This window comes from Hemicordylus capensis, chromosome 16, assembly GCF_027244095.1.
Source record: "Hemicordylus capensis ecotype Gifberg chromosome 16, rHemCap1.1.pri, whole genome shotgun sequence".
Classification (NCBI taxonomy): domain Eukaryota; kingdom Metazoa; phylum Chordata; class Lepidosauria; order Squamata; family Cordylidae; genus Hemicordylus; species Hemicordylus capensis.
This window is the reverse complement of record NC_069672.1, coordinates 13,680,873-13,697,426: the sequence shown is the minus strand read 5'-3', so window position 1 is coordinate 13,697,426 and position 16,554 is coordinate 13,680,873. Positions and strand designations below refer to the sequence as shown.

The 16,554-nt window shown below is 44.4% G+C and overlaps 1 protein-coding gene across 4 annotated transcripts; it reads left to right on the top strand.

Moving 5' to 3' along the window:
• Positions 1–2,023: 2,023 nt before the first annotated feature.
• LOC128338406 (solute carrier family 2, facilitated glucose transporter member 5-like) lies at positions 2,024–15,573 on the top strand. Of its 4 annotated transcripts, XM_053280780.1 has the most exons (14): positions 2,026–2,073; positions 2,341–2,508; positions 3,345–3,423; positions 5,051–5,146; positions 5,554–5,714; positions 6,871–6,995; positions 8,331–8,483; positions 8,563–8,688; positions 9,568–9,755; positions 11,462–11,572; positions 12,048–12,149; positions 12,611–12,686; positions 13,621–13,748; positions 15,327–15,573. In XM_053280780.1, exons 3-14 carry the CDS (start codon positions 3,379–3,381, stop codon positions 15,498–15,500), a joined length of 1,485 nt encoding a protein of 494 aa, XP_053136755.1. In that variant the 5' UTR covers positions 2,026–2,073; positions 2,341–2,508; positions 3,345–3,378; the 3' UTR covers positions 15,501–15,573. The 4 variants fall into 4 exon arrangements, 3 of the variants coding, with proteins under 3 accessions (XP_053136755.1, XP_053136757.1, XP_053136756.1); XR_008312603.1 differs by lacking the exons at positions 13,621–13,748; positions 15,327–15,573 and adding an exon at positions 12,293–12,374 and having other exon boundaries at positions 2,024–2,073; positions 12,482–12,618; XM_053280782.1 differs by lacking the exon at positions 3,345–3,423.
• The last annotated feature ends 981 nt before the right edge of the window (positions 15,574–16,554 follow it).

The window sequence follows — 16,554 nt, the reverse complement described above, 5'->3', positions numbered from 1 at the left end:
TATTCTACCAAAGAAAAACCACAGGGCTCTGTGGTCACCAGCCCAAGAGTCGGCACCGATTTGACGGCACACTTTACCTTTACGAATGTCCTGAGTGCCTCTCCACAGCAAAACCACTAAACATAGTATCCTAGATGTCTGCAGGCTGCCAGTGGGGAAGGAAAAGGATATCACATTCCGTGCAGAACTCTGAGTGTCAGTCTTGTTAGAGGTAAAGAAGAAACAGGCAGTGTTGAGGAGGCGGAGAGCAAGACGCATAAAATTAAGACTGAAATCTGTTGTGCACTTCGTAGAAAGTAACTCCCATGGAGCTCAAGAGGATGTACTTGAGAGAAACATAATGCACAGGATCCAGCTATGAGACGCACACGCGCACACACACCTACCTACCTAGGAAGGAAGGAATGCAGAAAAGTTGCATGAGCAATGGGAGAAGCAACATTGGGGGAAGGACGCATTTAAAAAGCCAGGAACCTGTTCCTGTGTCAGCACCAGCCGGGATCAGTTGGCACTGACAGGCGAGCAGTTAGCCTGGGTTAAGGGCACGCTCAGTAACCGGCTAACTGGCAGACATCCTAGGCAGGTTTTCTGCCACAGCTCCCAGCAATTCTCACGGGCAGCCAAGACCAGGCATAGGGCTTGGGAAAGTGAGAACAGCCTCACTCTCCAGGCACGGAGCCAGACCGCCAGCGACCTGTGTCTGCCCGCGGCGGCCCCGCTCACCCTGCCCCCCGGGTCTGACATCAGATGTGGGGGGCATGGTCTGGCTCCCGAACAGAGCCACATGGCTCCTGAGGAAGTGAACTCCTGAGGAAGAAGCGAAGAAGTGGACGAACTGCTTTGGACTGTGCGTCCTACAACCTGTTCTCTTGACCCATGCCCAGGTTGGCTTATCTCGTTTGATAATCGCATTATCAGAGAGGGTCTGATAAATATTATAAATGCTTCTCTGAGGGAGGGCAGGATGCCTCCTTGTCTTAAGGAGGCTATTATTAGACCACTTTTGAAGAAAGCTGCACTGGATCCCTTGGAGTTAGCTAATTACAGACCTGTTTCTAATCTTCTATGGTTGGGCAAGATGATTGAGCAGGTGGCAGCCTCTCAGCTCTGGGCAGGTTTTGATGATGCAGATTATCTAGACCAGTGATTCTCAAACTTGGGTCCTCAGGTGTTATTGGACTTCAACTCCCATAATCCCCAACCAAAGGCCACTGAGGCTGGGGATTATGGGAGTTGAAGTCCAATAACACCTGAGGACCCAAGTTTGAGAATCACTGATCTAGACCGATTTCAAACTGGCTTTTGTGTGCGCTATGGGGTTGAGATTGCCTTGGTCGGCCTGATGGATGATCTCCAACTGGCTATCGACTAAGGGAGTGTGACTCTGTTGATCCTTTTGGATCTTTACACACTACACTTGATTTTAGCCAAAAGGCCGAGAAGCGATTTTTGGATCTTTCTGTGGTTTTCGATTAAATCCCAGAGAGTATTACAGAGTGATATAAAAATCAGCATCTATACAGGGCTTTTGTGTATTCATTGTGCTTTCACTGACATTGTATTATCATCATAGGGACACAGGAACATAGGAAGCTGCCATATACTGAGTTAGACCATTGGTCTATCTAGCTCAGTATTGTCTTCACAGACTGGCAGCAGCTTCTTCAAGGTTGCAGGCAGGAATATCTCCCAGTCCTATCTTGGAGATGCTGCCAGGAACCTAGATGCTCATCCCAGAGTGGCTCCATCCCCTTAGGGGAATATCTTACAGTGCTCACACTTCTAGTCTCCCTTTCATATACAACCAGGGTGGACCCTGCTTAGCTAAGGGGACAAGTCATGCTTTCTGCCACAAGACCAGCTCTCCTCTCTTAACATCCGCCAGGAAGGTAGGCCGATATTACTATCTATACGTTGCAAAAATGAAAAGATGGCAGAGATGGGATTTGAACAAGGGATTTCTTCAGGCTCACTCTTTTAGGCTCACTTTGGGTGAGGAGGAACACCCAGCCAAGGTAGTAGAACTGGCCACTCAGACTTCCAGACAGCTGCCATGTGTTTGCAAAGGTCAAGGTAGGAGGAGGGGAGAGTGGGGCAGCTTTTTGTCCACCCTTGATAAAACACTGGGGACAAAATGTGGGTTGGCCATGCCCATCCTATCCAGCACCCAGATCCCACATGATCACTCTCCCCTCCTCCCCCCTTGACTTTGCAAATGCACCACTGCTGACTGTACGTGCATAAGGCTCTCCTCCTCTGACTCCTCTGATTAGGGTGGTGAGAATGAGCCCTTTATTGTAAGGAAAGGCGTCTACACCGACCCACCCACTTTTCTTCCAGACTTTGTGCCTCATCTCAGCTCGCAACTGTCAACAGCTTCCCTCGGAACCTTCCGGCATCCTTCTCCTGCTTGACTCTCACAGTGCCATTATCTTTCCAAGTAACTTACTTCAAGAGTAAACGGGGCTTGGCTGACTTCTCCCTTACTCACCAGTCGAGAAAGCTACGGTTAGTTAGTCTGTCCCATGCCTGCTGGACTCTAGATACCTCTGACCTAACCCTGCATAGGGTGGGGTACCTTCTTGTTAACAGACTGCATAGTTCTCCCATTTAGTTCTGTTCATAAAACTAGTTACTCTGGGGAAATCAGTTCCTTCCCCCAGCTTCTGACTTTGGGGCAAATTGGCGGTGTAAAGGGAACCCAAGGAAGGTATTTAAGAGAACGTCGTCTTTGCTATGAGCCCCAACGCCCACTGAGATAATCTAGAGAGGTCCATCTGCAGTTGCCACCGTCTGGTGGTTACTCAGGGACAGGCCTTCTCCATTACTGCCCGGATCCGGGCTTTGGAATGTGCTCCCTGTTGAAATAAAAGCCTCCCCATCTCTGACAGTTTTTAAAAGACCTTCAAGACACGTTTGTTCATCCAAGCTTTTAACTTAATTTGTAGAACTGTGGTTGTTTTTAAGCTGTTTTAGTTTATCTTATATTTGTTGTAAACGGCCCAGAGATGCAGGTTTGGGGCGGTAAACAAATATACTACATAGATAAATAAAACTGTTCCCTCACTCACTGCCATAAGATGTGCTGACTTTGAAAGGTTCTTTAAAATGATTCAACAGATCTCTAGAGGGCTAAAAGGATCCTTCATGTTCAGAGGCAGCATACCCATGAGGGGAAGTCACAACAGAGGCAAATCACCTTCCTGTCTTGCTTGTGAGCTTCCCAGAGGCCCCTTAATGACTGATGTGGGAAGCAGAATCTGATCCAGCCAGTTCTCATTTTCTCAAGCAAGCTGCAGGAGCCAATAACCTCCTGAGAAGATCACTTTTTTACTCCCCAACAGCTCAATCTGATTTCTGACTCCTTTGAGAGAACTCATGGAAACAGAAAATGAGACAGAAGAGGCAACACTCAAGAAAAGGGTGAGCTGGATGAATTGGTCCATCCTGTTGGATTTAAAAAATAATTGACACTCCAAGGCTTCCAGGCTGTGCATAGGGTTATAAAATAAATATGTAAGTATCTTATATACATACATATTTATTTACTATAGTAATGTTATATTATTGGTAACAAATCTGTAAAGTGGGAGGATAAAGGATAAGAGCAGATATAAGACAATACATATAGTATAACAAGGAAAAGCCTTTCAGTCCTGATTTCTGATTAATGCATTTTAGATCAGCATCTGCCACTTGTAAACATTTATGAGAGCTTTCTAGCAATTTCTATCCTATAATGTAAATAATATTTCTGGATATAAACTACTGATGGGTTCATTAATACTGCTTCTGTACTATATGGATTCTCTCAAGAGGATCTTATTGGATTAGGTTTCCACCAGGCTAGAAGAACAATTGTGCAACCTTTCCATGAATTGGGTTTGCTGATGGAACATGTAAAGTTATCAAGTAATATTTACATAGGAAGTCAAAGCATCGAGCTCAAGCCTGGTACATCTTTAAGTAGAATTCTAATTCCAAAGTTTAGACGAGCTCTAACACTTGCCCGTGTAAATGCTCTCCCAACAGCTGTACTCCATGGGAGATTCCAGGGTATATCATATGCATCAAGATAACCCTAACCCTAACCCTTGTAGATCTGGTAATGTTGAAACAACTGCTCATGTTCTTCTGTGCTGTGATTATTACAGAGACATAAGACGCCAACTAATTGCCCCACTTTTGATTAATATTCCGAGTCGTGGAGATGATTGTTATTTAAACTATTTGCTCACTAGTCCTAATTCGGATGTTATTCATATTGTGGCCAAATATTGTTATATAATATGCCAAATGCGTATAAATGTAGTCTGATTTTATATGATTATCTTGTTGTTGTTGTTATTTACACAGTCAGACAGGTGTTATTGACTGGTTTGTTTTATCCAGACATCGAGTCTTTCCCAAGGATTTGGGATGGCTGAATTGTATTATCAATATTGTTGCTGTTATTATTATAGATATCGTCGCAGAATATAGGCTGTTCCCAGTAAAGTTGCTTTTTGTAATTGGCTGATGGTTATTTCTGTGGCCCCTATTTCTGTGGCCTATTATTATTATTATTATTTTATTTTATTTTATACACAAAAATAAAGTGTTATTGACTGGCTTGTTTTATCCAGACATTGAGTCATTCCCAAGGACCTGGGATGGCTGAATTTTATTATCAATATTGTTGATGATGATGATGATGATGATTTCTTATTTGTTTTATATTGTTGTATTGCTGGTCTATGAATGAAATTAAGTTTTACTTACTTACTAATACTGCTTCTGGGGAAGATTTTAAAAATGTGTAATTAGGATGAACCTCAGAAATTAATAGACAACACCACACATTGCTGCAGCAAGACACTAGAAAGAACAGGAAGCTCCCTGAATGGAAGAATGGAACAGGAATATATGGCAGAGAATATTAATGTATTACAAACAACTAGAACACAGCAAAGACCAAGCAGGGCTCCACTTGAATGTCTTCAGTTTTAAAAAAGTTAAAATGGAATGCACTGTATACACAAGCCACAGTATCTGCTGCTCCTTCCTATAGGTCCTCACAAGACCTCTTCTTCTGGCTACGCTGGTTCCCTGCCTTGGATCTATGCAATATGGTTACAACATCTGGGTCATCAACTTCCCAGCTGTGGTAAGATAGCCTTGCCCTGCAGGGCAGCTGCCTTTTTAGAACAGAGGTTTTGTCATTAGGATAGTTGGTGCAAAAGGTCGATGCACTGGAAATCCATCTCCAACAATAGGAAACTATCAAGGACGGCAATTGCCCTTATCCATTGCAAGTTAAATTGCAAGCAAAAAGCTAAATGCTGGGTACGAATGCTGGGTAAGACGGTACTGTCCTACCCAGATCCTCTCTCACAGATGATCACACCCTCACCTCTTCCAATGTAGCTGTTTGGTAACAGGTCATTGGAAACCGGGAGTGCACGCGGCTCCCAAAGCTGGGTGGGATGCTCGTCCTACCCTCTTAGTGATTGTGTGAACCACCTTAATGTGTGGGAAGGTGCTAATGCCAACCATTGTGTTCTTCTTTCCTAGATCATGCTAGACTTCTACAATGGCACTACCACAGACGAGAATGTGGTTGATGTACACCAACATCTTCTCTGGGTCCTGATGATGATCGCCATTGCTTTGTTCCCATTTGGAGGTTTTGTTGGGACCTTTCTGCTTGGCCCCCTGATGGATAAATGTGGCAGGTAGAGAGAATATTGTGACTGGTGAATTACCATTTGCAGGTAATTTAACTTGGCACTATGAACCGGAGCAAGGGGACATGTGGCTGCCATGCTCCCATTTCTCCTTCGTAGTGCTTAGCAGAAGAAATTTAATTGCCATCAGCAGTTCCCCTCCCACTGCCAGAAGCTAGGAACATAGAAACATAGGAAGCTGCCATATACTGAGTCAGACCATAGGTCCATCTAGTTCAGTATTGTCTACACAGACTGGCAGCAGCTTCTCCAAGGTTGCAGGCAGGAGTCTCTCTCAGCCCTATCTTGGAGATGCTGCCAGGGAGAGAACTTGGAACCTAGATGCTCTTCCTAGCGTCTCCATCCCCTGAGGGGAATATCTTACAGTGCTCACACATGTAGTCTCCCATTCAAATGCAACCTGGGTGTACCCTGCTTAGCTAAGGGGACAAGTCATGCTGGCTACCACAAGACCAGCTCTCCTTTCATTCAACTCATTGGTGTTTGGAGAAACAGGACATACAGTGATGTTGCATAAGTTATATCTTGTCCTAGACATTATGGGCCAGGCAAGGAGGCTTCATCTGCCCCATATCCCCTGTACTGTCTAGACAGGCCCCTAGAATCCTACAAAAAAATAAGGAGGAGAGCTTGTCTTGTGGTAGCAAGCATGACTTGTCCCCTCAGCTAAGCAAGGTCTGCCTTGGTTGCATATGAATGGGAGACTTGATGTGTGAGCACTGGGAGATATTCCCACCCCCCACCCCCCCCGCCTCAGGGGATGGAGCAGCTATAGTTGGGAAGAGCAAATTGTAAAGTATGATCCAGTGATTTCAAGACATGTTTTCTATCCTGTTGCAGGCCAGCATCTGCCTCATCACAGGACTGAAGTCCAGAATAGTGGATATAGTCCAAAGCCAGACAGGGAGATGGGAAGGGAATCAGCACCCTGGATAACATCCAGGGCAGGGTTCAGGACTTGGACAGATCACTGCAGGGCTGTGTATTACACCCATTACTCTTGTTTTGCTGATCAGAGACTGAAATAAAGTTTGATTGATTGATTGACTGATTCATACATACATACATACATACATATATTCATTCATTCATTGACATCCCTCTATCTCCACTGCCTTCTTAATTGTCGTAATTATCTTTTCAGGAAACGCACCTTGCTGCTAAGTAACGTGTTGTCATTGATCTCTTCTGTCATCTTGGGTTGTTCCAAATTAGTAGATGCCCATGAATTCTCCATGTTTTCACGCTTTGTTGCTGGAATATGTTCAGGTGAGTCAGATTCCTGGATGTTCTTCATGAATTTGTTCAACTGAAAGGTGCCAGGGCTGAAATCGACTGTCGAATTCATGGCCTTTGCCTTGTAGTCTCAGACTCATGTGTCTATGAAAGAATCTGCACATCCTGAGAAGCTTCCACTCCTTGTGTGTTGAACAGGAGCAATGGAAATAGGGGCCACAATCCAAAGAAACAGTATGTGCACACAGAGAGGAAACTCGCACAGATTCCTTTTGAAGTTTTCAGCAATTCACGCTACCAAAGAGACAAGCCATTTTCTTAAGATGAAGAGCAGCTTGGCTCTTTGGTAGTAGAGCAGCAATTCACATAATGAAAGAGACAAGCAAAGGCACCAGGGAAATCATTAATGAATGCATAGGCACTGGACATATAAAGCTCACTGTTAGGATTCTTGGCTGGAACCTGGAGCCATGGCTCCATCTTCAGCCTCAGAGGCAGGATGCCTCTCAATCCCAGTTGCAGGGGAGCCACAGCACGAGAGAGGGCATGCACATACCTCTCTCCTGTGGGCTTCCAGCGGCATCTGGTGGGCCAATGTGTGCAACAGGATGCTGGACTAGATGGGCATTGGGCCTGATCCAGCAGGGCTGTTCTTATGTTCTTAATGTGGTAATGGGTAGGGTTAGTCTTGTAACCCTGTGGGGTATTGAGTTGGGAAATTAATGATTTTAAAACCTACAAAAATTCCACTGAGAAAAGGCTTCTGAGTTCAAATTCTTTTCTTTATTTCTTTGCGTTAGCCACCAAGAATGCTTATCTGTGTGGCCTTATAGCATTTAATTTGGTGCTGTGAGTCTCCAGCACTGGAGAGCTGGTCTTGTGGCAGCAAGCATGACTTGTCCCCTTAGCTAAACAGAGTCCACCCTGGTTGCGTTTGAATGGGAGACTAGACGTGTGAGCACTGCAAGATATTCCCCTCAGGGAATATCAGAAGGTTCTAGTTTCCCTCCCTGGCAGCATCTCCAAGATAGGGCTGAGAGAGATTCCTGCCTGCAACCTTGGAGCAGCCGCTGCCAGTCTGTGAAGACAATACTAAGCTAGGTGGACCAATGGTCTGACTCAATATATGGCAGCTTCCTATGTTCCTGTCATCATTGTACGATTGGCATCAAGTGCCATGTCTCTCTCTTCAGTTCTACCTAGCAGTCCCTCAGGCACATTAAGGTGGTGGTGAGTTGAGAATTACTCATATCACCTACAACAGCCACCTGTATTCCATGAAGATGTTTCTATGTTTCTAGACATACCATACGCATATCATAAATTAAGCCTTGATTTCTACTCAGGCATGTTCTACCTTCCACTCAGGCATGTTCTCAAGCGCTGTCCCCATCTGCCTCGCAGAGATCTCCCCAAAATATCTGAGGGGAGCCATCAACACAGTGGCCATACTCTTTCTCACCTTGGGCATCCAGTTGGGTCAGATCTTTGCTCTTGAGGAAGTCCTCGGGAACACTAAAGGTAAGTCGGAAAAGTCTTTCTGCTGGCCTGTAGCAGATCACATTTGCATGGTACTTTACAATCGTCTCTTCTTATGCAGGCTTTCCAATACTGATGAGTTTTTCTATGATCCTGGCATTATTTGACATCTTCCTACTGCCTCTCTTCCCTGAAAGTCCTAGGTATCTACTGATTCAGAAGAGGAATGAAGAGCAAGCAAGGGAAGGTATAGTGGCACCGCACAGTGCATAGAGACCTTTGGGAGTGAACACCCTCCATAGCTGTGATAACTCTTGAAGCTAAAGAGATTTCACACACTCAAAGGTGTGGAAAGTAACACCATCGTTGGTTCTTCTCACGGGATCTCACATCTCTAATGTTACTGGGTCATTGCCCTTCCTATGTTGTTGTTTTTAGAGAGAGTTGTCATTGTACATTTGCATAGCTGCATATTCAGTGTAGATTTGTTTAGGATCATCAGTGATAAGTTAGTGGCACTCTTCAAGTCAGAGAAATAATTTTGAGTCAAAACAATCTTTGCTAAGGATGAAATACAATGAGTGGGTGGAAACATTCTACTTTCTTTCACATTCGTTTTTTATAGCCATCATCGCCTACTGTTTGGCAATACAATCATACAGTATAATAATTTGAGGCTCAAATTGGCTAGAGGGTCCAGTTTTTGTACATTGTCAAAGACCGACAGTTTGTTGATAACGTGTGTTAGATTCACACACACTCACACACACACACACACACACACAAAATTGAATCTGCGGGATGAAATAAACAATAACCCACATATTGGGCTGGTGATCTATTCAAAAGTGGAGCAGTGGCCAGCCGAGATTTGGGAGCCGTACATACTTTTGTGAGGAGTTCAAAGATGGAATGGAACAATGTTTTTCAATTTTTCCAAATTATCAGAACAGCCTTCAATTTTTGAATCTCCTTTGATGGATGACTGAGATCAATCATTTTGTTTCTTGGTACTTTGGGATTGTTCCCTTTCCTTTTTGGAGGGCTATTGGTGCTAATTTTCTCCCCTTCTTTGTACCAGCCTCCACCTGCAGCTCAAATCCTTTCTTTTTCTCTCCCCATCCAGTCTTGAAGAAACTAAGAGGCCAGGTTGATGTGGAGGATGAGATTGAAGAACTCCGCCTGGAGGACACTGCTGAGAGGGCAGAAAAGAATATGAACATTTTTAAACTTCTGTGTTTACGAAGCCTGCGATGGAAACTCCTCTCCATTTTTATATTGATGATCGGCCAGCAGTTTGCTGACATCAATGCAGTAAGTAGCACAAGATCCCCAAGCAGTGAGTAAGGAAAAATGTGGTCATGGAGTCTTGTTTTCAACAATCAAGATTCTGCAGTGGTGACATCAGGATCAGGTTGTTATCCTGAGTTGTCTGTTCTTGTCTACACAAGCAAGGAAATCCTGGGTGTTTTCAGCTGCACATCTCTACTGACTCTCTGGGGTCACCCATAACATCCTGTGAATTTCTAGGAATAGCCTATTTCTGTGCACTCAGGGCACCATTCTGTTCTCCAGATCTTGCACAAGGGCCAGAACCCTGTAACACTCTCATCAGGCTCTGTGGTGAATTTGGCACCACTCTAGAGGTAAGGGGTTTGCAAGCACAAAGTTCCTTCACGTGGATGGTAGGCGGTCATCGGGGTAATCTAGAGCCAAGCTTCATGCCCTGATACAGGTTGACAGTGATCTCTTGGCTTTCCAGAATGAGCATGGCCTTACATTAAAACCTAGAGGAAATAACCAAGGAGAGTCCATGCTGCTTTTCATTACAAGTGAAACAGTGAACAAAATTAAATTAAAAGCAATTAAAAGGTTTTAAAACTAAAGGCCTGATGTTTCTTAAGACCTTTCTTGAAGGCAGCCAGAGATGGGGAAGCTCTTATTCTGACAGAGAGTGAATTCCAAAATCCCGAGTCACAAAGGGTGACTTTGATCTGGCCTGTCTCCAGGCGCAGGGTGGCATTGGAGACCCATCTCGGGACACAGAGCGCTGCTCTCAGGAATTTAGATTGTACACGTTCCAGAGTCACAATGGAATAGCTGCTCAGCAGCAGCAAAATGCCTCCATTCGGGAAAGTCACATTCAAAATGTAAACAGCAGGGGGAGCAGTCTTGCGGAAACGAACAACCCGAAAAAACAGCAACTCCCTTACACCAGATCTATGACGTCCTATATCACAGTGATTAAATTCGAGACAAGGCACTGGAAATGTGAACGGTACCCTACTGTTCGCATAGGGACTGTGGTGTCACAACGCAGGAAGTGTGGAAGCACACTTCCAAAATACCTCTTGACCCCATTATAGGCTCTAGTCTAGAAAGCGCCCTGATGATCTCAGTAGGGGTGGGATTCATGATGAAGGAGGCACTTTCTTAAATACCATGGGCCCATGCCATTAAGGGCATGAAGGGCTTAACAGATAATAACTGGCACTTTGTATGTTGCCCAGAAATTTATTGGCCAATGAAGTTCTTTTAGCATAGGAGTAATATGGTCTCTTCAGATTGTCCAAGAGACCAACCTGACTGCCGCATTCTGCACCAATTGCAGTTTCCAGACTATGTATAAAGGCAGCCCAACATATAGTACATTCTAGTAGTCAAGCCTGGAAATTACCAACATATGCACCACTGTTTTAAGATCATTTATCTCAAGAAATGGACACAGCTGGCATATCAGTCGAAACTAATGAAAAGCACTTCTGGCCACTGCCTCAGACTGAGACACCAGGGAGAGATTTGGATCCAGGAGTACTCCAGGAACAGTACCCGTTCCTTCTGGGGGAGTGTAATTAGATGGCAATTAGCTGCTTCTGGTTGGGAGTCTCAATGCAACATGGGTTAACCAACAGAAGCAAGTTGCAATTTTGCCCCTTAGGAAGGGTTGGCATTTGCATAGAACGAAAGTCAGTTATAGATTTACAAATTATCTAAAAATGTCAACAATTTAACCTGTTCAGGCATACCTTTACGCAGAGAAAATATACCTGGCTATGGGAGTACAAGAACACATGTTCCCATACGTTGGTGCAGGACTGGCCACTATTTTCCTTGTTGTGAACATGGTGACGGTAAGCCTCCATCTTTCTTTATTTTCCTTTAACACTGCAGGCCTATACACACTTTTGAGAGTACTGCTTACACTGAGGATTCCTCATCAAAGAGGGCGTGTACCTCTACTCACCGATGACTAATTCCATGTGATGTTACCAACCACCTAACACCTACAACTCTTGTTACTAATTTGTTACCAGCCACCTAACACCCACAACTTTTATTTATTTACATTTTTTCCTGCCCATATTCCAAGGAACTCAGAGCAGTGTATATATAACCATCACCATCCCCATTTAATGCTTCCCTGCAAAATAGGTTAAGCTAAAAGATAGCAATCGACCCAGTGTCAACTAATGGGTTTTCATGGCCAAGCTGGTATTTGAGCCTAGGTCTAGTATTCTATCCAGCACACTGCACTGGCTCACAATAGCCTCTTTCTCTCTAACATGTGCCCCCAGTCACTCACTTCCCTGCTTTTACATTCTTTAGATTTATTTCATCGATTCGCTGGGACGGAGGACTCTGCTTCTTGCTGGCCTTTCGATCTGCTGTGCATGCGCTGTGGTGTTGTCCGTGAGCATCAAACTTCAGGTTTGTAACACAAAACTCCAAGCACCCATGTGCTTCAGAGTGGAGCATTTTGCAGTGGGGTACCCTTTAACACTTCTGAAGTTTTTTTTTTTTTTAAGGGAGTTATGGAATACGGGATGTTCTTCTGATTGGTTTCTCCACAGAAGCATACTTAAGAGAACAATTACTCTGAAATGCAAACTTGGATTTTGCACAAAAGATTCAAGTGGAGGAATAGGAAGGAAGGTAGATTACCATTTACCGATCTTTGTCACAAAATTCACTCAGATGATACATTCCAGAACTACGTATTTCATGTGGGCTTGGTTCTCGATGTTGTGTGCCATCTACAGCTTTCTTTGGGCCAGCAATACTTTGGAATAAGGGAAGCTAATTGCTAAGAAAATGATTCCCCTAAGATACTGAGTATATGGGCACCCTCATTTCTGCATGACTGAAGCAAGATCACCTTCCTCCAACAGGAGACCCTCACATGGCTGTCTTATATCAACGCAGGTTTGGTAATTACTTTCGTTGCTGCACACATCACTGGACCAAGTAAGTGATGAGATGGTACTACTACAACTACTGTGACTATTTATATAGCACTTTTCAATAAAGGTTTACAGAACAGTTTGCACTGAATGAATGAATGAATGAATATGATGGTTCCCTACCCTGTCCCAAAAGGGCTCACAGCCTAAAGATCAACAAGGGAGACACAAGCAACAATGTAACTTTTCAAATAACACGTTTACACTCTCACCCTCTGTTGTATCTACCCTCCGCAGAGGTTCCTTAAATTCCGTTGGGGTCCTCAAAGGGTCCCCTGGACAAGGCCTCTGCGCTGATGTTGGTCTTCCCTTGAATATGCTCCACGCTAAAGTCATATGGAGTCATTCCTGGAGGGCAAGACTCCAGCGAACAAACTTCTTTCTGTGCTGAGAGCCTCCTGCAGCCACTTAGCAGCAACAACCGCTAGAGGGATGCTGTGCTGGGGTTGGATAGGGGCAGTTGCTCTCCTCCTGCTTAATGTAAAAGAGCCACCACTTGAAAAGGTGTCCCTTTGCGCAGTTGGCAGGGAGGCACAAGGTGTGGACAGGAAAGAGAACGTATCAAGCAAGTGAAAAAAATTACATTCACTAGGGCAGTTCACGCCACGGAGAGTAAGGCAGAAGATCCCTACCCTCGTTTGGGAGCTGAATGACCTCCTGTTTTCCCATTGGCTGTCAGTGAAAAACCAAAGCCGGAGGCACTGTCTGGGATCGTGTGCTCATCAGCGGCAGGGATGGAGTGCTTTTATCATACCCCATTCAGCAGCCAGGAACAAGTGCTGCGGAAAAGGAAGTCCTCCAGCCCAGTTACTGCTGAGCACACAATCCCAGACAGTGCCTCCAACCTTGGTTTTCACTAGCAGATGACCAATATTGGCAGCATGCACAGCTGGAGGGTACAAACGAGGACACAAAGCATCTCCTTTCTCTCCACCTAGCTACTGTTCCAAACCTTCTGACGACGGAATTCTTCCTTCAGTCGTCTCGTGTGTCCGGCGTCATATTTGCGGGATCTGTGTACTGGATATGCAAGTTTATTATTGGACTGACGTACATAACTATTCGGGTGAGTGACTGCGGTTTGGTGTGGAGTGGATGGTCTGGATCAGTGAACCAAGCCTAACCACACACACACACACACACACACACACACACACACACACACCCAAAATACACATGAATCCATGTCCTTGGGCAGGTACATTGATTATCCTTTGCTCCCACTACAAACCTAGGCCAGGGTTAAAATTGGGAGCTGTGCATGCTGCCCCTTTTTTTGTTCATGTGTGAGTAAAAAACAAGTTTGGAGGCACTGGCAGTGATCGTGTGCCAAGCAGTATCTTTTGGAAGGCTCCTTCCTACGCCAAAGTTGTTCCTAGGTCTTTAATGAGGCAGGAAGAAAAGCCCTCCAAACCCGCTCCTGTTCAGTACACAATCATTGCTGGCACCTCTGACCATTTTAAAACTCACGCTTGAGCAGAAAATGGGAGCGGGCACAATTCCCAAATGTGGCTAGGGAGTTAAGAACCTAAGAACAACCCTGCTGGATCACCAAGGCCTACCTAGTCCAGCATCCTGTTTCACACAGTGGCCCACCAGATGCCTCTAGGGAGCCCACAAGCAAGAGCTGAGGGCATACCCTCTCTCCTGCCATTGCTCCCCTGCAACTGGTATTGAGAGGCATCGTGCCTCTGAAGCTGGAGGTGGCCAACAGCCACCAGACTAGTAGCCATTGATAGACCTCTCCTCCATGACTTTGTCTAAACCCCTTTTAAATCCAGCCAGGCTAGTGGCCAAGCCATCACCACATCCCGTGGAAAAAATCCCGCTGGGATTTATCCCGCTGGGTAAAGTGCCCCAGATGCTGTAGGCTAGGGTAGGGTTTCTCCTACCCTATTCATAGTCATGTGAACCAGGCTTTGGTCTGTTACTGAAAGCTGCATTTTAAGGCATCTCAAAGATGTATGTCTTTTCTTGCATGATATAGGGAACAAATAAGGGTTCACATTATGTTCTTGGCCATAAAATGCATGGTGTGAAAGTACAAGTTATTCTTTCAGCTTAGCCTGTTGCCAGGAACCTCATGGTCTGAGGCTGGGACTCCATGTGTTCAGGGGTTGCAGCCCTCTTCAGGTGCAGGTGGCAATAAGGGGCTCTTTGTCGTGTGGATGACACATGACATCTCCCATCAGAATTTGCACTTAAGCTAGGAAGAGCCCAGGTGTGCATTCAATATCGGCCCCTGTGATTGGCAGGCCATATGAAGTCTCTGGATTGGCTAGGCCTGGGAGTTTGGAATTCTGGAATCCTAGGATTTTGGAATTCTGCTTCTGCCTGATCAACAGAGCATTACCTTCTGCACAGTGCCGTCTTCCAGGTTCCAGCTCAAACCTCTATATTAAGCAACATAAATCTTGAAGTGGAGAACACACATTCCATGTCTGCTTGCAGATACAGCATCCCCTTACACCTGGTCCTTATTCCAAGGTGTCCATGTTTCAAAAGAGATAACCCTGCCCTGAGCTGTTCAAAAGAAACAGTCCAGAAAGATGTACATGAAATAAATAAATACGCTTATGTACTTTGCTCCTGTCCATCTCTCTCTCTCTCTCTCCTTTTTAATTTTTGTTTTTATCATCTCCAGAAAAAAGTTGGGCCCTACGGCTTCCTCGTCTTCTTGCCAATCCCCTTTGTTGCCTTGGTTTATAGTTACAAATATATCCCGGAAACAAAGAACAAGACCTTTTTGGATATCAGAAGACTCATGGCAGTTCACGTACCCAAGAAGATCCTGGCTAGGAAGCAGACAAACAGTTAGAAGCTTTGGAGGCATTTTGTGTGTGCAATGTTTTATTTCATAATAACAATAAAAGGTACAGATTGCAATAGAATCCATCTGTCTTAGTTGTGTTGACACATTGATGATAGTGTTTTACCCTTTTCATATTCAGACATTTCTACTCTCCTATTGTGAAATATATCTAAATTATAAAGTGCACACATAATTAAAGAGTTGAATATATTAAACCCTCTTGGCTCTCCAATCCATGGTCCACAATTCCGCTCTTAATCCATTTCCTCTCTACCCTTTTAGGTGATGTGTGAAACTATAGAGGTACAGGGAAGTTACCAGAAAGCTCTTCTCTATCTTCCTTCCAGATTGACCTCCCAGTTCCCATTACAGTCAGCTGCATTGGTTTTTTACCATTCTGCAATGTAGCCCCTCCCCAAGCCAGTTAGAATGCTCATGAACATGTTGTTACATCACAGTAGTTTGGCCAATGGCAGTTCGAACTGGAGAGCATCATTCCTCCCTACTCCTTTCCAACTATTTTCTTATTGGAGATAGATAGGTAGGTAGATAGATAGATAGATAGATAGATAGATAGATAGATAGATAGATAGATAGATAGATAGAATTGGCCCATTTGGAGAAAGAACACAGGTGTTAACGGCAGACCAAAAGAAGAAAATGTAAAGGCCTCTGCAACTCAGCCAAAGAAGCTCATTGCAAAGTGGTTTTTCTTTCTTTTATGTATCACATTCCTTTTTCTTTGATACTCTAAAGTTCCAACCGTACATAATGATAATGATTTATATGCTGCTTTTCAACAAGCAAATTTTCAAAGTAGTTTACATAGAGAAAGAATTATAATAAGATGGTCCCCTGTCCCTACAGGGTACACAATTTCCTTAGCGGCATTAGTGTCATTTTATATGTTCTTTTGTTCATTTAAACAGCAGCCTCATGGGAATGATTCTGAATCAGATCATGGGGAAGAGGGTTTAACTCTTCCTCCCTGTCATGCTACTGACCCAGAGCACTCCTCTCCACAGCTGCTGTTGGTCCTGGGAACAAATCTGCAAAGGTT